General features: G+C 49.0%; 2 protein-coding genes across 3 annotated transcripts in view; both read right to left on the bottom strand.

Moving 5' to 3' along the window:
• Window positions 1–7622: 7622 nt before the first annotated feature.
• Window positions 7623–11020, bottom strand: ZFP36L2 (ZFP36 ring finger protein like 2). Its single transcript, XM_080586685.1, has 2 exons — window positions 10741–11020; window positions 7623–10509 (listed from the first exon to the last, which is right to left on the bottom strand). Exons 1-2 carry the CDS (start codon window positions 10789–10791, stop codon window positions 9046–9048), a joined length of 1515 nt encoding a protein of 504 aa, XP_080442811.1. The 5' UTR covers window positions 10792–11020; the 3' UTR covers window positions 7623–9045.
• Window positions 11021–12668: 1648 nt separating this feature from the next.
• THADA (THADA armadillo repeat containing) overlaps window positions 12669–15094 on the bottom strand; it is a 166320-nt gene continuing 163894 nt past the window's right edge. For both annotated transcript variants that reach the window (XM_080586672.1, XM_080586673.1), the window contains exon 38: window positions 12669–14030. In XM_080586672.1, the coding sequence (XP_080442798.1) occupies window positions 13692–14030 (339 nt within the window). In that variant the 3' untranslated portion in view covers window positions 12669–13691. The remainder of the gene's footprint in view (window positions 14031–15094) is intronic.

A 15094-nucleotide genomic window follows, 5' to 3' on the forward strand; every position in this document is an offset into this window, starting at 1 on the left:
ACACCGAAGTAACAGCACCTATTCTGTATTAAACCACAAATGAACTGCTCCCTGGAGCAGCAGTTTAGTACTGCCTCACTGTATTTGGTATTCCTGTTACCTCTTCGAAAGCTGGTATTTACCAGTGGTTTGAAAGAATCCCTTTCTAAACAATTCACCATTGGTCTTGCAACAGTAGCTCTAGCTCAACAGCCAGGTTACATTCCTGTAATTACTTAAAGAATAAGAAAAAATTAAGAATTTACTTAATAATTCCCACCCAATCCTACTAACTCTGCAAGTCAGTACTTTGGGGACATACTTCTTTTAGTCATACTGCTTCAGTCAACAGGTGTCCCTCATCATGTACCCATATCCACTGTTGGATGGGAAAATGAAGAGAAACTCTTTAATGAGCTCCTGTCGTCTTCCTCAGTGGAGCTGGAGGTTTCAAGTGTATCCACCCTTCAACTTCTGACCATTCATTTGTGAAAGCTGAAGAGTTGTATTATGGGAAATAATCACCGGCCCTACGCTGTGGTCACCATCACCAAAGAACATCTGTTGCAAGCATGACAGCCATGAAGTTACTACCTTACATTTTGACTTGTGTTGTATTTGCAGATGGAAATGTTCCCCATAAACTGAGATGCTTATTTCTTGCTTTGTAATGCTCGTGCAGCAAACAGTTTTAGTTGCAACTCATGTGCTATGAATTCTAAAACCCGTATTGAATTCCAGTTTAAGATGTGGGTTACCATAGGAGACATTTTGAGTAGCCAGGACAGGCCATGACTTGGTGTGCATGTTGATGCTAGCCAAGAGCTGCATGCCGCTTCCAGGGGAGGTGGCTTTTTCAAGCTTCCAGACTGACCCTTCTTCAGCACCATTTCCACAGTCTTCCAAGCCACACTTCCCCAAATGCAAAATGGCCAAACTGAGGCAAAATGTTCAGGCTTAGCTCCAGAAAGCTCAGCATGGTTTGCTGCATGAGACTTTGCCTCTGCCTGTCTGTTGGGCATTATTTGGTACATCCTGGGATTTCAATTGCATATGCAGAAACCAAAAAAAAAAGAGAGAGAGAGAGAAAGAAAGAAAACACAGAACACAACTTAGGATGTGGTTTTACAGGCAGTTCAAATCAATATAAAATTGCACTGATGCTGAAAGTGGAGGTCCTAGCCTCGCATTGCTCACATACTCCTGCCCTCTCTCACGCTTTTGTTCTGAAACCACGAGGCCATGGGATGAGTCCAGATCAGAGCACTAATCTAGCAGAAAACAAATTCTTGTCTTTTTAGAGTTGGCGTTCATTTGGGTTGGCAAATCACTGCATTCCTCATCTAATCTGACCTTTTAAAAAAGTATTTGTTAACACTGAATTCATCTAAGATTTACAGCATGCTATCCATCCCTATTACCACAACAGCACACGCTCTGTGTCAAACCCTCTCTGTTTATGTGCCACATCTCCAAGTTGCATCCAACACGGAGAAACAACTTGACCTCATACAGGTACAGGCGCCTGATAGGCACACACTGACCCAAGGCTCTGCTGCCCCAGAAAGAGGTGTCGTGGCCTTCCCTTTGACACACTTCTACCATCTCTAGAAAGTGTTTTGGGCATACCTAAAAGGACAGAGACACTGCTCATTTGTAACACAGCACGAGCTTTTATAAGTAGAAGTTGTATCAAAGGTTTCCCTTTTGCCATCAGAAAGGTTGGTTTGTCAACCATGTGGAAATTGCTAGTGTTAGCAATACTCTGAGGAAACAACATAATGCCAAACTGGGACAGGAGAAACCATCACTGGGGCGTGCTCATTAAACTACAAAATCTGTTTTCAGGTTCTGGTGATCTGAGGAGAGTTTCCAGAGCCTGCTGGGGCTATTGCTTCCCTTTTCTGGTGGCTGAACAGGGACAGGCAGAGCCCCACAGACACGTTTGGCACACACATCTCCCTTTGATGGTTTCCATGTGCAGCAAAATCTGTTATTCTGCAAGAGTATCCAAAGGTGGTATAAAGCTTTCTGGTGGAAGCAAAGGCTGTGAGTAAATACAGAAATAGCCTGTCAAATCCTTTCAGAGCCAAAGTAATGCATGACTGCATGCAGGTTCCTCTCCTCCCTTATTCCTCCTCCCTTCTCATTTACCCATGGGAAGAGCAAACCATCACCCAGTGTCATCAACTGGATTACAGCCTTTACTGAAGCACAGAAGTCCTCTTTCAGGATTGACAACATTTAGGAGATCCAGAGCTCCACATGCACCACCCCAGCCAGCAAGAGCTCTGAGACCACTGCAGGGGCCAGAGCTACTTGCCATCCACAGGCCAGCAAGGATTTACTTTTAAAGCAATTAAAAATGAAGGTGAAAAATGGTCATTCATGGAAAAGTCAGAAACCTCACATATAGGTGGCTTAAGAAAGCCTTAATAACCAGAAAAGCCAGTGCTTCTCTGCAGTGAGGGAACGGTTTCCATACTGCCGCTCAGCTTCCTTTGCATACAGTATAGTGAACCCTATCCCAACATTTATGTGCATTGAAGGCTAATCAAGACCTTGTAAGTTACCAGGCCTCTTACTGTTATTGAATTTCCCTCCATTCCTTATCTGGAGTAGCTATTACAATTCCAGGTATTCAAGTGAACGTCATTCAGAAAAGATAAGGTAATAAGCCGTTGATATAGGACCCTTATATTTAGATTCCCGCATATCTAGCTCCCTGTGTATGTTATTAACCATGGTAGAAAAAGGGGTTTTAAATTACCCAGCATTTCCTTCTGAAATGGGGTACAGGATAGAAATTGCTCGGCAGATGTCATCTATCCCTCTTCATCAACAGAGAAGAGAGTTATCAGGGTAATTTTGCCTGTTTTTCTACAGGAATGCCAATTTTGGGGGTTCACCCCCACATGCTTCCATTAACACATCCATTATATTTCTTTGAAAGGAGAGATGAAATTACTTTTATCTGTTTGATGAAGCTTTAGGGAAAAAAAAAATCCTTTTAGACACATGGTCCTCTAGACCATATTATCTTCTTAATATTAATTAAGGCATTAGACATATAAATCAATGCTCTACAGTACATTCAGCAAAAATTACGCAACCTGCTAAATCTATGCTAGCTGGTAACAAGTGCTTCCTTTCACATTCAGAACTTCTCTGAAGATGCTGAGCTTTGCCACACAACCAGTATTTAATTTCAAGTATATAAGACAAAATAACTGCTATGGGATGCATTCACATTAACTAGGACTACTTTTGATTTGAGCCTTCCTTTAAACTCTTAAATCTTTTCAAATGGCACAAGAAATATTCAAGGTCCGTGTGACATTACATCACCAATACAGAAAAGAAGTCTTAAAATGCACATACCAAGAATATCCCAAAGAATTTTGGATGAAATGGTGCTTCTCCAGACTTAGAAAAACCAATGTGGGATGGATAATACGATGCAGCAGCTTGCTGCAGAGGTGCCATGCCCTCCATCCCAACACTCCTGCCTCGTCTCCTGGACGCGGAGCTCTACCTCCTCCCTTGCACCAGCTCTGAAACTCATCAGACTCTTTGCTGACCTGACGCAACTCTAACCCGGCAGGAAAACCTTTTTTTTTCTTCTCATTTCTGCCTGGTTACTAAAATGCACTGACCTGCAGGCAGGTGTGGCACGTGCCAGGGCCGGCTGGGGTGAGTGGACCTGTTGGTGGCAGCGGACCGAGCGCCCAGCCCTGGTCACCTCGTGCGAGCTGTGAGCAGGCTGCCGGGGCTCAGCCGGATCAGCGACCTGAACCGGCTCGGTGAGCAGGTCAGAAAGGGACAGGGAGGAGCAGAGCGGAGAAACTGCTCTCTCTTGGTGGAGGCAGCCTGCTACATCACGCTTTTAAGAAACGATTGGACTGTGCACTTAGTCACACGGTCTAAACTTTTGGGTAGACCTGTGCGGTGCCAGGAGTTGGACTCGATGATCCTTATGGGTCCCTTCCGACTCGGGATATTCTGTGATTCTATGATCACCTCGAGTCTACCATTTTCATCCCAACCTTTTGGTTGCTTCTTTAGCAGATGAGCACTTACGGGTCCAGCTGCGGCCACGTGGGACAGTCCTGCCTCCAGCTGCCACGTCTGCCCTTGCTGGGCCACCACCAACCGGCTGCAGGGTCAGCAGAAGGGAAGCGGTGCCTTTATTGCAGACGCCTTAAAGCACTGAGGAATGTGAGCTTAGGCTGAAGCGTCAGAAAGTGGAGGTTCAGCTTCCAGAGCTGATGTGTTGCCATGCTCTGGGAGCTCAGCAGGCAAAACCTGAAATGTCCCACCTTACCCGTGACAGAGCACCACCGCCAGAAGCTCTGTCAAGCAAAGTTCACTCTCAAGGGCAGCAGAACAAGACAGACCACACAATTACAAATACATAGTACAAGTCCCTTAGCTTTAATACCGTTCTAGCAAAACGACAGAATAAAACCACATACATCTTGATCACAAACAAAAATGAAATTTCAGACCTTCTTTGAAAACGGGATTGTCAGATGCACACAATTTCTTCTTTAAAAGCAAGCTGCACATTCCAAAATGTGTTGAAAAACCTAACGGGTGGGATGGGATGGGACGGGGTAGGGCATGATAGCAGAAAACGTCAGGGGGACAACAATAACTTCTTTTTCAAAGTAACGGAAGTGTTGCATAGGTCACTTTAATGATGTTTTGGAAAGGGGTTCATACCCTACCTATCTTTAACCACCAAAGCACGAGTTTGTGGCATTTCATATTAGAAATACACTGAAGAGCTGACAGCCTACTGACTCCTCCTGTGCTGGCGTGATGTCTTCCACAGGTTACACTGAGCAAGCTGTAAATTTGAGCTCCTACTCTTGAACTGGGAATAAATCATTACCAAAAAAAAAAAAAAAAAGAAAAAAGAAAAAAAGAAAAAGCTTAAGCTAAAGCCACGACATGCTAAGTGAAAAGCAGCATTCCTGTGCTGTGTGGCACACTGCTGGGAACATTTTCCGTGTTGCGCAATCCATTCAGATGTGTGCTGAATCAGGTTTAATTTTTCTATTAACTTGTGTCAGGCAGCAAGACCCAAAGCCAAGAGAAAGTAAAAGCACTGTGGTTACAGCACTCCCGCTCTACCTGAAGAGCACAAAATGAAACAAACAAACAGCCCCCCTAGAAATTGGGAGGACACGGGATTAAAATCAAAACTGCTGAGTTGACATATTTGAAAACAGCATAATGATCATACTGAGCCATCTTGAAGCAGGTCTTTTTTCAAGATCTGTGCCATTACACCTATTTCTATGAATGCGCAAGTCTTTGCCACAATTTCTTTCAGATTATCAGCTGAAGCAAGCATTCAAGACCCAGCCCTAGCCAACAGGACTTTAAGTGCCCCAGCTACTGATGTGCAATAGCAGAGACCACGGAGCTCCTTCCCAGCCCATGGGTCTAGCAGAAAGAGTTTGTTTTTATGCAAAGCGTATTGATTTATTGCAAGGTATCAGGAATTTCTGAATGGTCTGGTCAGCTTTACATGCTTCGCTGACTTTTGAAATAAAAGCAACAGAGCTTCTGCTTAAATCAACACTGTAAGTCACCAGTTTAAAGGTTAACACTTGATTGTGCAGCACAAGAAAGAGACACTTATCTTCCCAGTCCAAGGACTTCTGGTTTTCTGACCAGTGGCACATAACATTGTAACGGATTGTTTTGAAATACGCTTTTGCAGAGATATAAACGAAGCAGGGTGCAAGAGGACTGGCCTCCGAGCCCTGGGGCAGGCTACGAGGCGGCTCGGGCCCCGCTTTCCCACGCGCTGCGACTTCAGGGACTGGTCACCCAGGCTGTCCTGTCCCACTTTGGGCAGTTTCCAAATCCCAAAGGTGAGTTAAAACATTGGCTCGGCCTCCTGTTGAGCCGAGAGCTGGAGCCAAGGGCGCCCGGCTCCTGCTGGCGGGCACGGGGGCTGCCGTGGGACGAAGGAGGGACCCGGCCGCGCCAGGTGCCCCGCAGGCAGCGCGTGAAGCAGCTCCTCCAGGAGTCGTTTTGGGAACCCACGGGAGCGATTCCAAGCAGAGTGTCAGGCCGACCCACGAAAAAACAGGCGGACCGCTGCCGCTGGCCTGTGTTGTCATACATTGCTTACGTTTGTTTTAATTTTAAACCCAGAGTCAGTCCAAGGTTTGTTACACAAACATATGGCACCCGTATTACATTCTGCCTCGTATTTATAGAAAGTACCGTGGCAGTCCAGACAGCGCAGAGATGCCACGATGTTAACAACATTTATTATTAGTCTGACAAAAGAACAAAAATAAGCCTGTAGAAACCGTGACTTAAAGTTTAAGGGATCAATTGGAATAAGGAACCAAAGCATGAAGTTGGGAGTGAAGAAAATCCCTCCAGTGTTAACAAACGCGTAGTCCCCAGGCCGCTGAGTCATTTTGTTATATAAATACACCCCTGGAAAGGTAGTTTGTTGAAAAACCCAAGCCCTGGAAACCCCTTACCACATTTAACGCGGGCCCAATTGACACCGATATGCCCCAAGCCCCGGGAGCACCCAGGCAGGAGCCCTCACAGGAGCCCTCGCTCCTCCCGCTGAGGAACGCAGCTTTTGGGACAAAGGGTAAGCCTTAATTACGCCTTTTTATTGCCCAAACTGCCATTTCCTCCTTATCCCAAACAAGCAGGGAAGGCTAATGGCACGTTACTAGCCGTGCTGGCGATAAATGCCATTACTAGATTTTTCCATTCCAGCTGCTAAGGCAGAGGCAGCAGGGGCCCAATCCTCTAGCCCTCTTCCTAAAAAGAAAGGAAGGGGAAAAAAAAAAAAACACCACACGGGGGAAAAAAATAAAAAAGGGGAAGCAGGACAGAGCACACTGGCGGCACCCGCAGGGCCGAACCTTCTGGAAGCGTTTATTAGCTTTGGCCGCCGACCAGAGCGGGCTGCAGGAGCGGGGCCTGGTTAATCTGCAGCCAGGCCCGGGCGTGAGGGGGGCGAGCGGGAAGCGCGGCCTAGGCAGGGCTCCAACAGTTGGGGTTGTGCTGGTTTTTTGTTCCCTTTTTTTTTTTTTTTTTCAAAAAAACTTTATTGGGAGAACTACAAAACATTTACAGTACAAAGTTTACAGTCTCACACAATTTGTAGTGAACTGACTCCCGAAAAATATATTACAACTCAAGTTGACTTATCCTTTAGTTACATTCAAAACATACTTCTGTTAAAGTAGTCCAAAAGAGTACATAGTGCTCAATCTGTACCTATGTACAAACAAAACTAAGCTACTGCTCATTCATCCACCGTCCAGGAAAGTTTCGGAAAACTCCCGCCTTTCTACATAAGAAAAAAAAAATTACAAGTTTTGGAATTCAATTAAACAAGATATGCTCGTGTACTGTATAAAGTTTCAGATCCAAAGATGGCCTCCATTCTTATAAAATAAAGAGTGGTGAAATTTTGCTGTAGTTAAAACCCATCCCTACATTCAAATTATCATCTCAAGCATTAAGAAAAATACTTATTTGGTTGAGAAATAGTTAAGGCAAGCATGGACCCTCAAGAAGGCACTGTGAGACATAATACTGGGACCCCCAATTATTGCTACATACTTTGAGACTATATCACAGTGTGATTGGTGGAGTTAGGCAACAAGAAATACTTTTTGGTTACTTTAAACGACTCTGAAATTAGATTTGCCACTTTGAAGTCTGATTGCAAAGTCAGTCTTTTTTTTTTTTGTTGGTTTGTTTCCCCCCCCCCCTTCTTCTACTTGTTTGTTTTTCAACTCGGACGGGCTACAACCATTTACATTCTAAAAAAACCCATAGAAATTGCTCAAACTACTTCCACAGCATCGAGACCGATTTCTATAAAGAAACCATGCAATCTTTCAGATTTACGTAAACAAGGAAAGAAATTAATGAAATAAATATTACATACAATCTCTTAAATTAAGAATTTTACTCATTTACAATAAAATAACCAAGTGAAGTTACAAAAAGGCATATATTACTGTGAAAAGAACACACTCCACATTTCGCCGATTAATAATGGCAATCATAATTTAAACATAATAAAAGAATATATATCTATTGCTTTTCATCATACCCGATAAATACAGTATGAACAAATTACCAATGTATACTTTTCACAAGATAATAAATAAGTTAAATAGTTTCATATTGAGTTGTGTGCAGTGACTCATTCATGCAATCAACTCAAACAGCTAAAAAAAATTAAAAAAATCAGCAGTTATTCTCCAACAATTACAAACTAAACTCAGTTGAGTGCTTCCAAATAAAGCAACAACAAAAAAAAATTGTTCTAAGCCAAACATCCACTAAGTGGTGGCAATGGAACCAATATTAAACTTTGGAATGAAGGTTTTAGCATTTGTTATAATAATAATATATAGATATATAAAAAAAGAAGGTTGTTATCAAGGCATATTCTTGGCAGGATGTTGGATTTCTCTTTTCTTAAAAAAAGCTTATAGGTTTTAGTTACGTTCTGTGTTTTTATTTGAACTGGATTGAAAGACAAGAACTGCTCGGTGGCTTTTCTGCGTGTGCCTGCAGATGTGGAGGAGCTGAAAAGGCAGAACCCGCGCTCCCCGGATTGTTTGTTGCTTTCTGGTGGTGTCTTTGCTAACGCTCGTGTTTTGTTTTCTTTCTTTTTTTTTTTTTTTCCTCTGAACACAGATGGAATGGCTGCTGCTGGTGCGTATCATAACTTGTCTCCAAAGAACAACAACGAAAAAAAAAAAAAAACAACCCCAAAACAAAAATCCCCTTCTTCCAAGGTCTCTCTATAAAAATAGGTTTGTTCAGTTCACGTCACTCGCCCTTTCGCAAAACGCTTTTTTGTTCAGCTCTCGGTGGATATATAGATAGATATACGTATAAAAAAAAAAAAAAAAAAAGAGCAGGGTTCTCTCTCTTCCCCCTGCGACTTACTTGCGCTCGCGGCTGCGGGGGGGGCGCGGGGCCGGCCCGGGGGCGGCGGCGGGGGGCGCAGCGGGAGCAGCAGCAGCAGCAGCAGCAGCAGCCGCCGGCCTAGTCGTCGGAGATGGAGAGGCGGCTGAAGATGGGCAGGCGGCGGCCCGAGTCCAGGCTGGGCGACTCGGAGCCGCTGAGGGAGCCGGAGCTGAGGGAGCCGCTCAGGTAGCTCTCGCGGTCCGACAGCGAGTCCGGCGGGCTGGGCGGCGCGTCGAAGACGGGCGACTCGGAGAGGCGGCGCAGGGGCTGGAAGCTGAAGGGCGGCGAGGCGGGGGGCGGCGGGCAGCCCCCCCCGGGGGGCGGCGGCGGCGGGGGCTGCTGCTGCTGCTGCTGCTGGCAGCGGTAATAGGCGGCGGCGGCGGCTGCGGCGGCGGCTGCGGCGGCGAAGCTGGGGGTGTGCAGGGCGAGGGGCGCGATGAGGCTGCCCAGCTCCTGGCCCGAGAAGGCGAAGGCGTTGTTGGCGCAGGGCGGCGAGAGCAGCTCCTCGCAGTACGACGAGGCCGAGGCGGGCGGCGGCGGCGTGCGCGACCCGCCGGGGCTCTCCAGCAGCGCGGCGGCGTCCAGGCGGCCGCCGGGGGGCGGCGGGGGCGGCGGGGCGGCGGCGTGCGGGTGGTGGTGGTGGTGGTGGGCGGAGAAGCCGGAGAAGCTCAGGCTGTGGTGCAGCTTGGGCCGCTCGCTGCCCCCGCCGCCGCGGGGGTGCCCGAAGCCGCCGCCGCCGCCTCCTCCTCCTCCTCCGCCTCCCAGGGGGTGGTCACGGGGGGCGAAGGCGCGGAGGTCGCCGGTGCTGCCGGCGGGGTGCGGGGCGTGCTGGTGGTGGTGGTGGTGGTGGTGGTGCGGGGGGGCGGCCGAGGCGGGCGGCGCGGCGGCCGTGCCCCCGCCGGGCGCCGGGCGGCGCTCGTCGGCGTTGTGGATGAAGTGGCAGCGGGGGCCGTAGGGGCAGAAGCCGATGGTGTGGAAGGTGCGGCACAGCTCGGTCTTGTACTTGGGGTGGCGGGTGAGGCTGCGCAGCTCGTGGAAGCCGTGCGCGAACTGGCACTTCTCGCCGTACTTGCAGGCGCCGCTCTCCTCGAAGGGGCGGCACAGCTCCGTCTTGTAGCGCGTCGAGTTGATGGGGGCCCCCCCGCCGCCGCCGGAGCCGCCCCCCTTCTGCTGCTGCTGCTGCTGCTGCTGCTGGAGCTGCTGCATGAGGTGCTGGCTGCGCTCGCCGTTCTCGCTGAAGGAGCGGTCCCGGAACTTGTTCTCCTTGTTGAGCAGGGCCGTGGGGCTGCTGCTGCCGCCGCCTCCGCCGCCGGAGCCCGTCTCCTTCAGGCTGCCGAACGAGGAGGAGGAAGAGGAGGAGGAGGAGGAAGAGCTGGAGCCGGTGGGGCTGGGGAACTTGGAGCCGCCGGCCAGGGCCGGCAGGTTGCTGGTCGAGTGCCGCCGCAGGAAGCCCGGCGCGAAGCTGGAGCTGGGGGGGGTGACCGGGGTCCCCACGGCCTTCTTGTCCAGCATGCTGCTCAGGTTGGTCAGGGACTTCTCCGTCTGCGAGCGGGGCGGGAGAACGGGGGGACGGGGAGCGGGAGAAGAGGAGGAGGAGAGAGCGGAGAGAGGCAGGTTGCAGGGCGACCGCCAGCCCGCGCCGCCCCGGGCACGGCCCCGGAGCCGCGGACGGGGCAGGGACGGGGACGGGGGCACGGAGGCGCCCCGCGACCCCCGCGAAGCCGCCCCGCAGCCCCCTGCGGGGCTCCCCCCGCGCCCCGGCCCGGCCCTTACCTTGCACAAGAAGTCGATGTCGTAGAAGGCCGATAACAGCGTCGTAGACATCGCTAGATCCTGTAATGGTCGGAAACGCAGGAAGGACCGAAAGATCCCGCTCCCCTCGGAGGGTTTGCAAAAGCCACGACTGGGCGGGAGGTGGCGGCGGCGGGGTGGGGTAGGGTAGGGGGGTGCCGGCCGCTCACGGATCCGAAACGCTCCCGTCTCCTTCCCGGCGGGGCGGCGGGAGCCGGGCCGGGGCGGCGGCGGCGGCTGCAGGGCAGCGGGCGACCGGCGGGAGCTCGGCGGGGCCCCGCGCCGCCCCCATATAAACGCCGCCGCCAAGGCACGGGGGGGAGGCGCCGGGGCCCAGCGCCCCGCCCGCCGCCCGCCTCGCCCCGCCCCGCGGCGGGGCCGGCGCTGGCCGCCATTTCGGGTCGGCGCGGAGCCGCCGCCTCCTCCTCCTCCTCCTCCTCCTCCTCCTCCTCCTCCTCCTCCTCCTCCTCCTCCTCCTCCTCCTCCTCCTCCTCAGCCGCCGCCGCTTGTGCCACGTAATGGGCCCGAGACAAAAGCCCGGGGCCGCCCCGGGGCCGGGCGGGCTCGCTCCCGGCTGCCCGCAGCGCGCTGCTTCTCCCCCCCCACCCCCCCCCCTCGCCGTGCCCGGCGCTGTGCCGCCCCCTGCCGCCCCGCCGAGCTCCTGGTGGAGCGGTTACAAACCAGCCCGGGCCCCGTTGCGCTGTGCTAGCGCCCAGCGCCGCGTTTGCTCGCCGCGAGGCGAGGAGGAGCCCTGCTCGCGGCCGCGCTCAGAGCACGGCGAGCAGCGCTGCACCCTGGGGCCGGCTCCTGCACCCCTTAACCCAGCCCTCACGGCTTCGCTGAGTTACTCGGGTTTTACGGTCGCCGTGGACCTACTGCTACACTGCTCTGCCTCTGGATTTGCCCGTCGCTCAATGTAAACCTGCACACACACTTCAACTTCTTTCCAATAAGGCACAAAAAACAGGGCTACCAGGTAGCCTTACGCTCACTGCTGAAATAACCGAGGGCACAGAACCGAGCCGTCCTTTTGGTACTCACAGTGCCCTGTCCTGCCAGATTTGCTGCTGCACCAGTCCCAAAAGCTGGGAGCTGCGCTAACGGGCAGCTGTCAAACAGTTGTGCGGCCCCTGACTACTCTTAAAAACGGCTTCCAGACGTAACCTGGGCTACTCTTTGCCCAGGAGCTGCAAACAGATGCCAACAAATTAATTTCCAGGCTAGCTCACAGCGTGGCTTTATTGCATTAGATAACACATATCCTATGAAACAAGTTTCCATCTCGGATTCTAACATTCTCCTTTTGCTGTGCGAAGTCTCATGTTGCATTGTGAATTACTTACATAAGTAATCTCGAATCCTGGAAACCTACAGCGAGTACTTCCACTTCTGTTCAGACGTGAGTTTTTGCCTAGAGTGAGTTAGCCTGGTGTAGTTTGCACACATTCGTTGGGCTCAATTCGATAGCTTATCGTGGTTTACAGCAGATTCCTCCCCAAACTTACGCCGTCACAAGGAGTCGGCGACACGACTGGGATGCCATGGGCAGACCAGGACGGTCGCTCTTCGTGAAGAGCCCGGCCAGGAGCTGACACAGGCTGCAGAGCCGCGCTGCGTTGCATTGTGTTGCATTGCCACCTCCCGGAGACCGGCAGCACGGCAGAGCCTGCAGCCCTCCGAGCACCGCGTGCTCGCTGCATCGTCACCCAGCCGCGCAGCGAGGCTGTGCCAACGGGCAGCTGCGAGCCGCGAGGCTGAAAGTGAGCAACCGCGTATGGCACATAACTCTGTAACTCTTCCAAGGGGACTGGAGTAACTATATATATCGACTTACAGCTTTGTTTTGGTTATGCCCAGCTATGACCAGACCAAATGTAAAATCATAGCCCTCGACTGAAGGAACATAAATCCTTTTTAAAATAAGTATTTATTTTTGACGTCTCATTTTCACATCACAGCCAACTCCAAATTCCCAGAGAAATAAATCCAGAAAGCGCGACAAACGGTTTTGTACCTCAGACAATGAAATGGTTGAGCACTGGGCACATTCCATGCAGCTCTTACCCGAGGGCTCGCTGCAAAACCTCGGGAGGGAGAGCGCTGTAGCACGAGGATGCTTCCTGCACATCTCTGGTGGCCTCGTTCTACCGAGCAGGACCCTCTTTTTCAAGACTGCTTGGAGAGCAAGGTGTTTTGAAGTAAAGACAAAACTATTTTGTTCTAAGTGGAACAGCGCTTTGTTTTCAACACTGCCAACTTCATTTGAGAGCAATTTCACAAAAGTAGTTATTTGATTTACAGGAAACATAGGCATGCGAAGCGTAACTAATGCTGTTTCCATCTACAAAACAAGGCTACTAGCAAAGTAAGGATCCTTGCCTTCCTCCAGAGAAGAATGCAGTAAAATTTAAACTGTAGTCTAGAATTTGTCACGGACAAAGAAAGGATCCAAGGTTTAACTTAAAATAAAAATTTCCCTTATCAATTTAATAATTAACATTTTACCTGTCGAAAGGAGCCCCCCAAAAAGAAGTTTTTTTCTTGGTATTAAAATACAGGAGGTAAAAATCCAGGATAAAATGTAACACAACGACAGGTGGCCTGCACCTGGATGAATGGAAAATGTTAGGTTTAGCTGCTTTACTTCCCACAGTAGCTACAATAAACCATACTCAGCTGAATGAAATTAGCAAATGCATTTAAAAGGAATGGTCTCCCACAGCACACCTGACCAAAAAAAAATAAATCAACGGACTCATATATGGAAAATGCGTTTTTAGCATGAATAGTGAATAGTTTGTTACAGGTTTACTGGGGTTGTCATAGCAATACCTTAATTCCTTGAATATCCATAGAATTCAGTCCCCTGCCAATCCACTATAATGTCTGTAGTTCCCTGAGAATTAACTTTTAGTGTTTTGTTTTGTTTTAGTTTATTTTTTTGGACTTCCGTTTTTGCAAATCTCATCAGACTTGAGCAAATTTATTATTTTAAGGCAGACTGATATTCTTTCATTCTGAATAGCCAATTTTGTGAATTCTGAAGTTTTTGAAAATTCTGGAGTCGGAGGAAGCGCTCTAAGAAGGCGTGCAACAAGCTGGGCGCGGTCCTGTGCCCTTCTGGACAGTCGATTAAGTTCTCCCTGATCTGGTAAGGTTAGATGAGTCACTTGTACAAGCCGTAAAAGGTGCTTACTAAGTTGTCTGACGTTAGTTAACTTCTCTTCCCAAAAATTCACTTCCCCTTTATCAAACAGGTTATCATCTTCTTCCTTAACGAAAAGAAAACCAACAGCAATTAGGAAACGACTTGTGGGCTGGATAACAATGAAAGCATTTTAAAGTATAAGAAAGATACAAAGAGAAGTAGAGTTTAGAGCCTGTTACAGGTTATTTCTACCAAAAAAAAAAAAAAGGAAAAATTCATATGCATCATTTTTCACAGGTTTTCAATGCAATATGAAGTTTCTTCCTTTGCCAAAGAAATTCTACCTTCAAAAATGAGGCAGTTGTGGTATAACTCTTGGGGAATAGTGGAAGTAAGTAGTAGTCCTAATCCTTAACGTGTGCTTGCCTTCCACTGTAACTGTCTTGTATTTCACAGAGACTCCTGTAACCAGCATGGTAATTTGCTATCTCATGGAGCTTTTTGAGTGGATTAAGTGGAAAAGGAAAATGGTATCAGCCAGTGAAATATCAGAAAGGCGTACCTAAACCACAGGCTTAAGAGAAGTTTCGTAATACATTTTATGGTGCATATTAATTGTCAACAAACATCCCTGTTCCCGCTACTTCCCTGTTACCGTCTAGCCTGATTTTCATTCTTACAGCCTTGTCATGGCGAAGGTAGCGCAGTGCTATATACGGCTTTAGGCTCTACAGAACCAACATGGCAAAGCTTTTCTTTGCATGAATAATCTTTCTGAAGGCGATGGCTTAGGTAAGTGAGGCTAAGTGCTGTACAGCACCAGTCCTATGAAGATGGCATGAGGCTACCAAATACGTAGCTGCAATCTCTGGACAAGCAGCTGGGGGAACACGGTTCTTGAATGCCACATGTGCCTGGCACCCACAACAGCACTTTAGATTCAAGGCGGGCGATCATCTGCAATGCCACTGAATGCAATTAGTTACAGCTGCAGTCAACAATGATTTGTTAAGTAACTCTTGATTTATTTCAATCTCTGTTTGTTGGTCTTTTTAATTTTATACTGATATTGCCAGGCCACTGACATCAACTCTATTTATTTATTCTAAATCTGTCCACGTGATTTTTTTTTTTTTATAATTGTAAATACAATTAATACTGGAGTAATGACCGTTAGGGAATGGCTTC

This window comes from Anser brachyrhynchus (assembly GCF_964034855.1).
Source record: "Anser brachyrhynchus genome assembly, chromosome: 3".
In the NCBI taxonomy this organism is placed as follows: Eukaryota; Metazoa; Chordata; class Aves; order Anseriformes; family Anatidae; genus Anser; species Anser brachyrhynchus.

Excerpts from the sequence above, each read along its gene's own strand:
- ZFP36L2 (XM_080586685.1), bottom strand. The coding sequence starts at position 10,791 with ATGTCTACGACGCTGTTATCGGCCTTCTACGACATCGACTTCTTGTGC. Across the intron at positions 10,510-10,740 it reads ACATCGACTTCTTGTGCAAG|ACGGAGAAGTCCCTGACCAA; the intron begins GTAAGGGCCGGG and ends CCCCGCTCGCAG.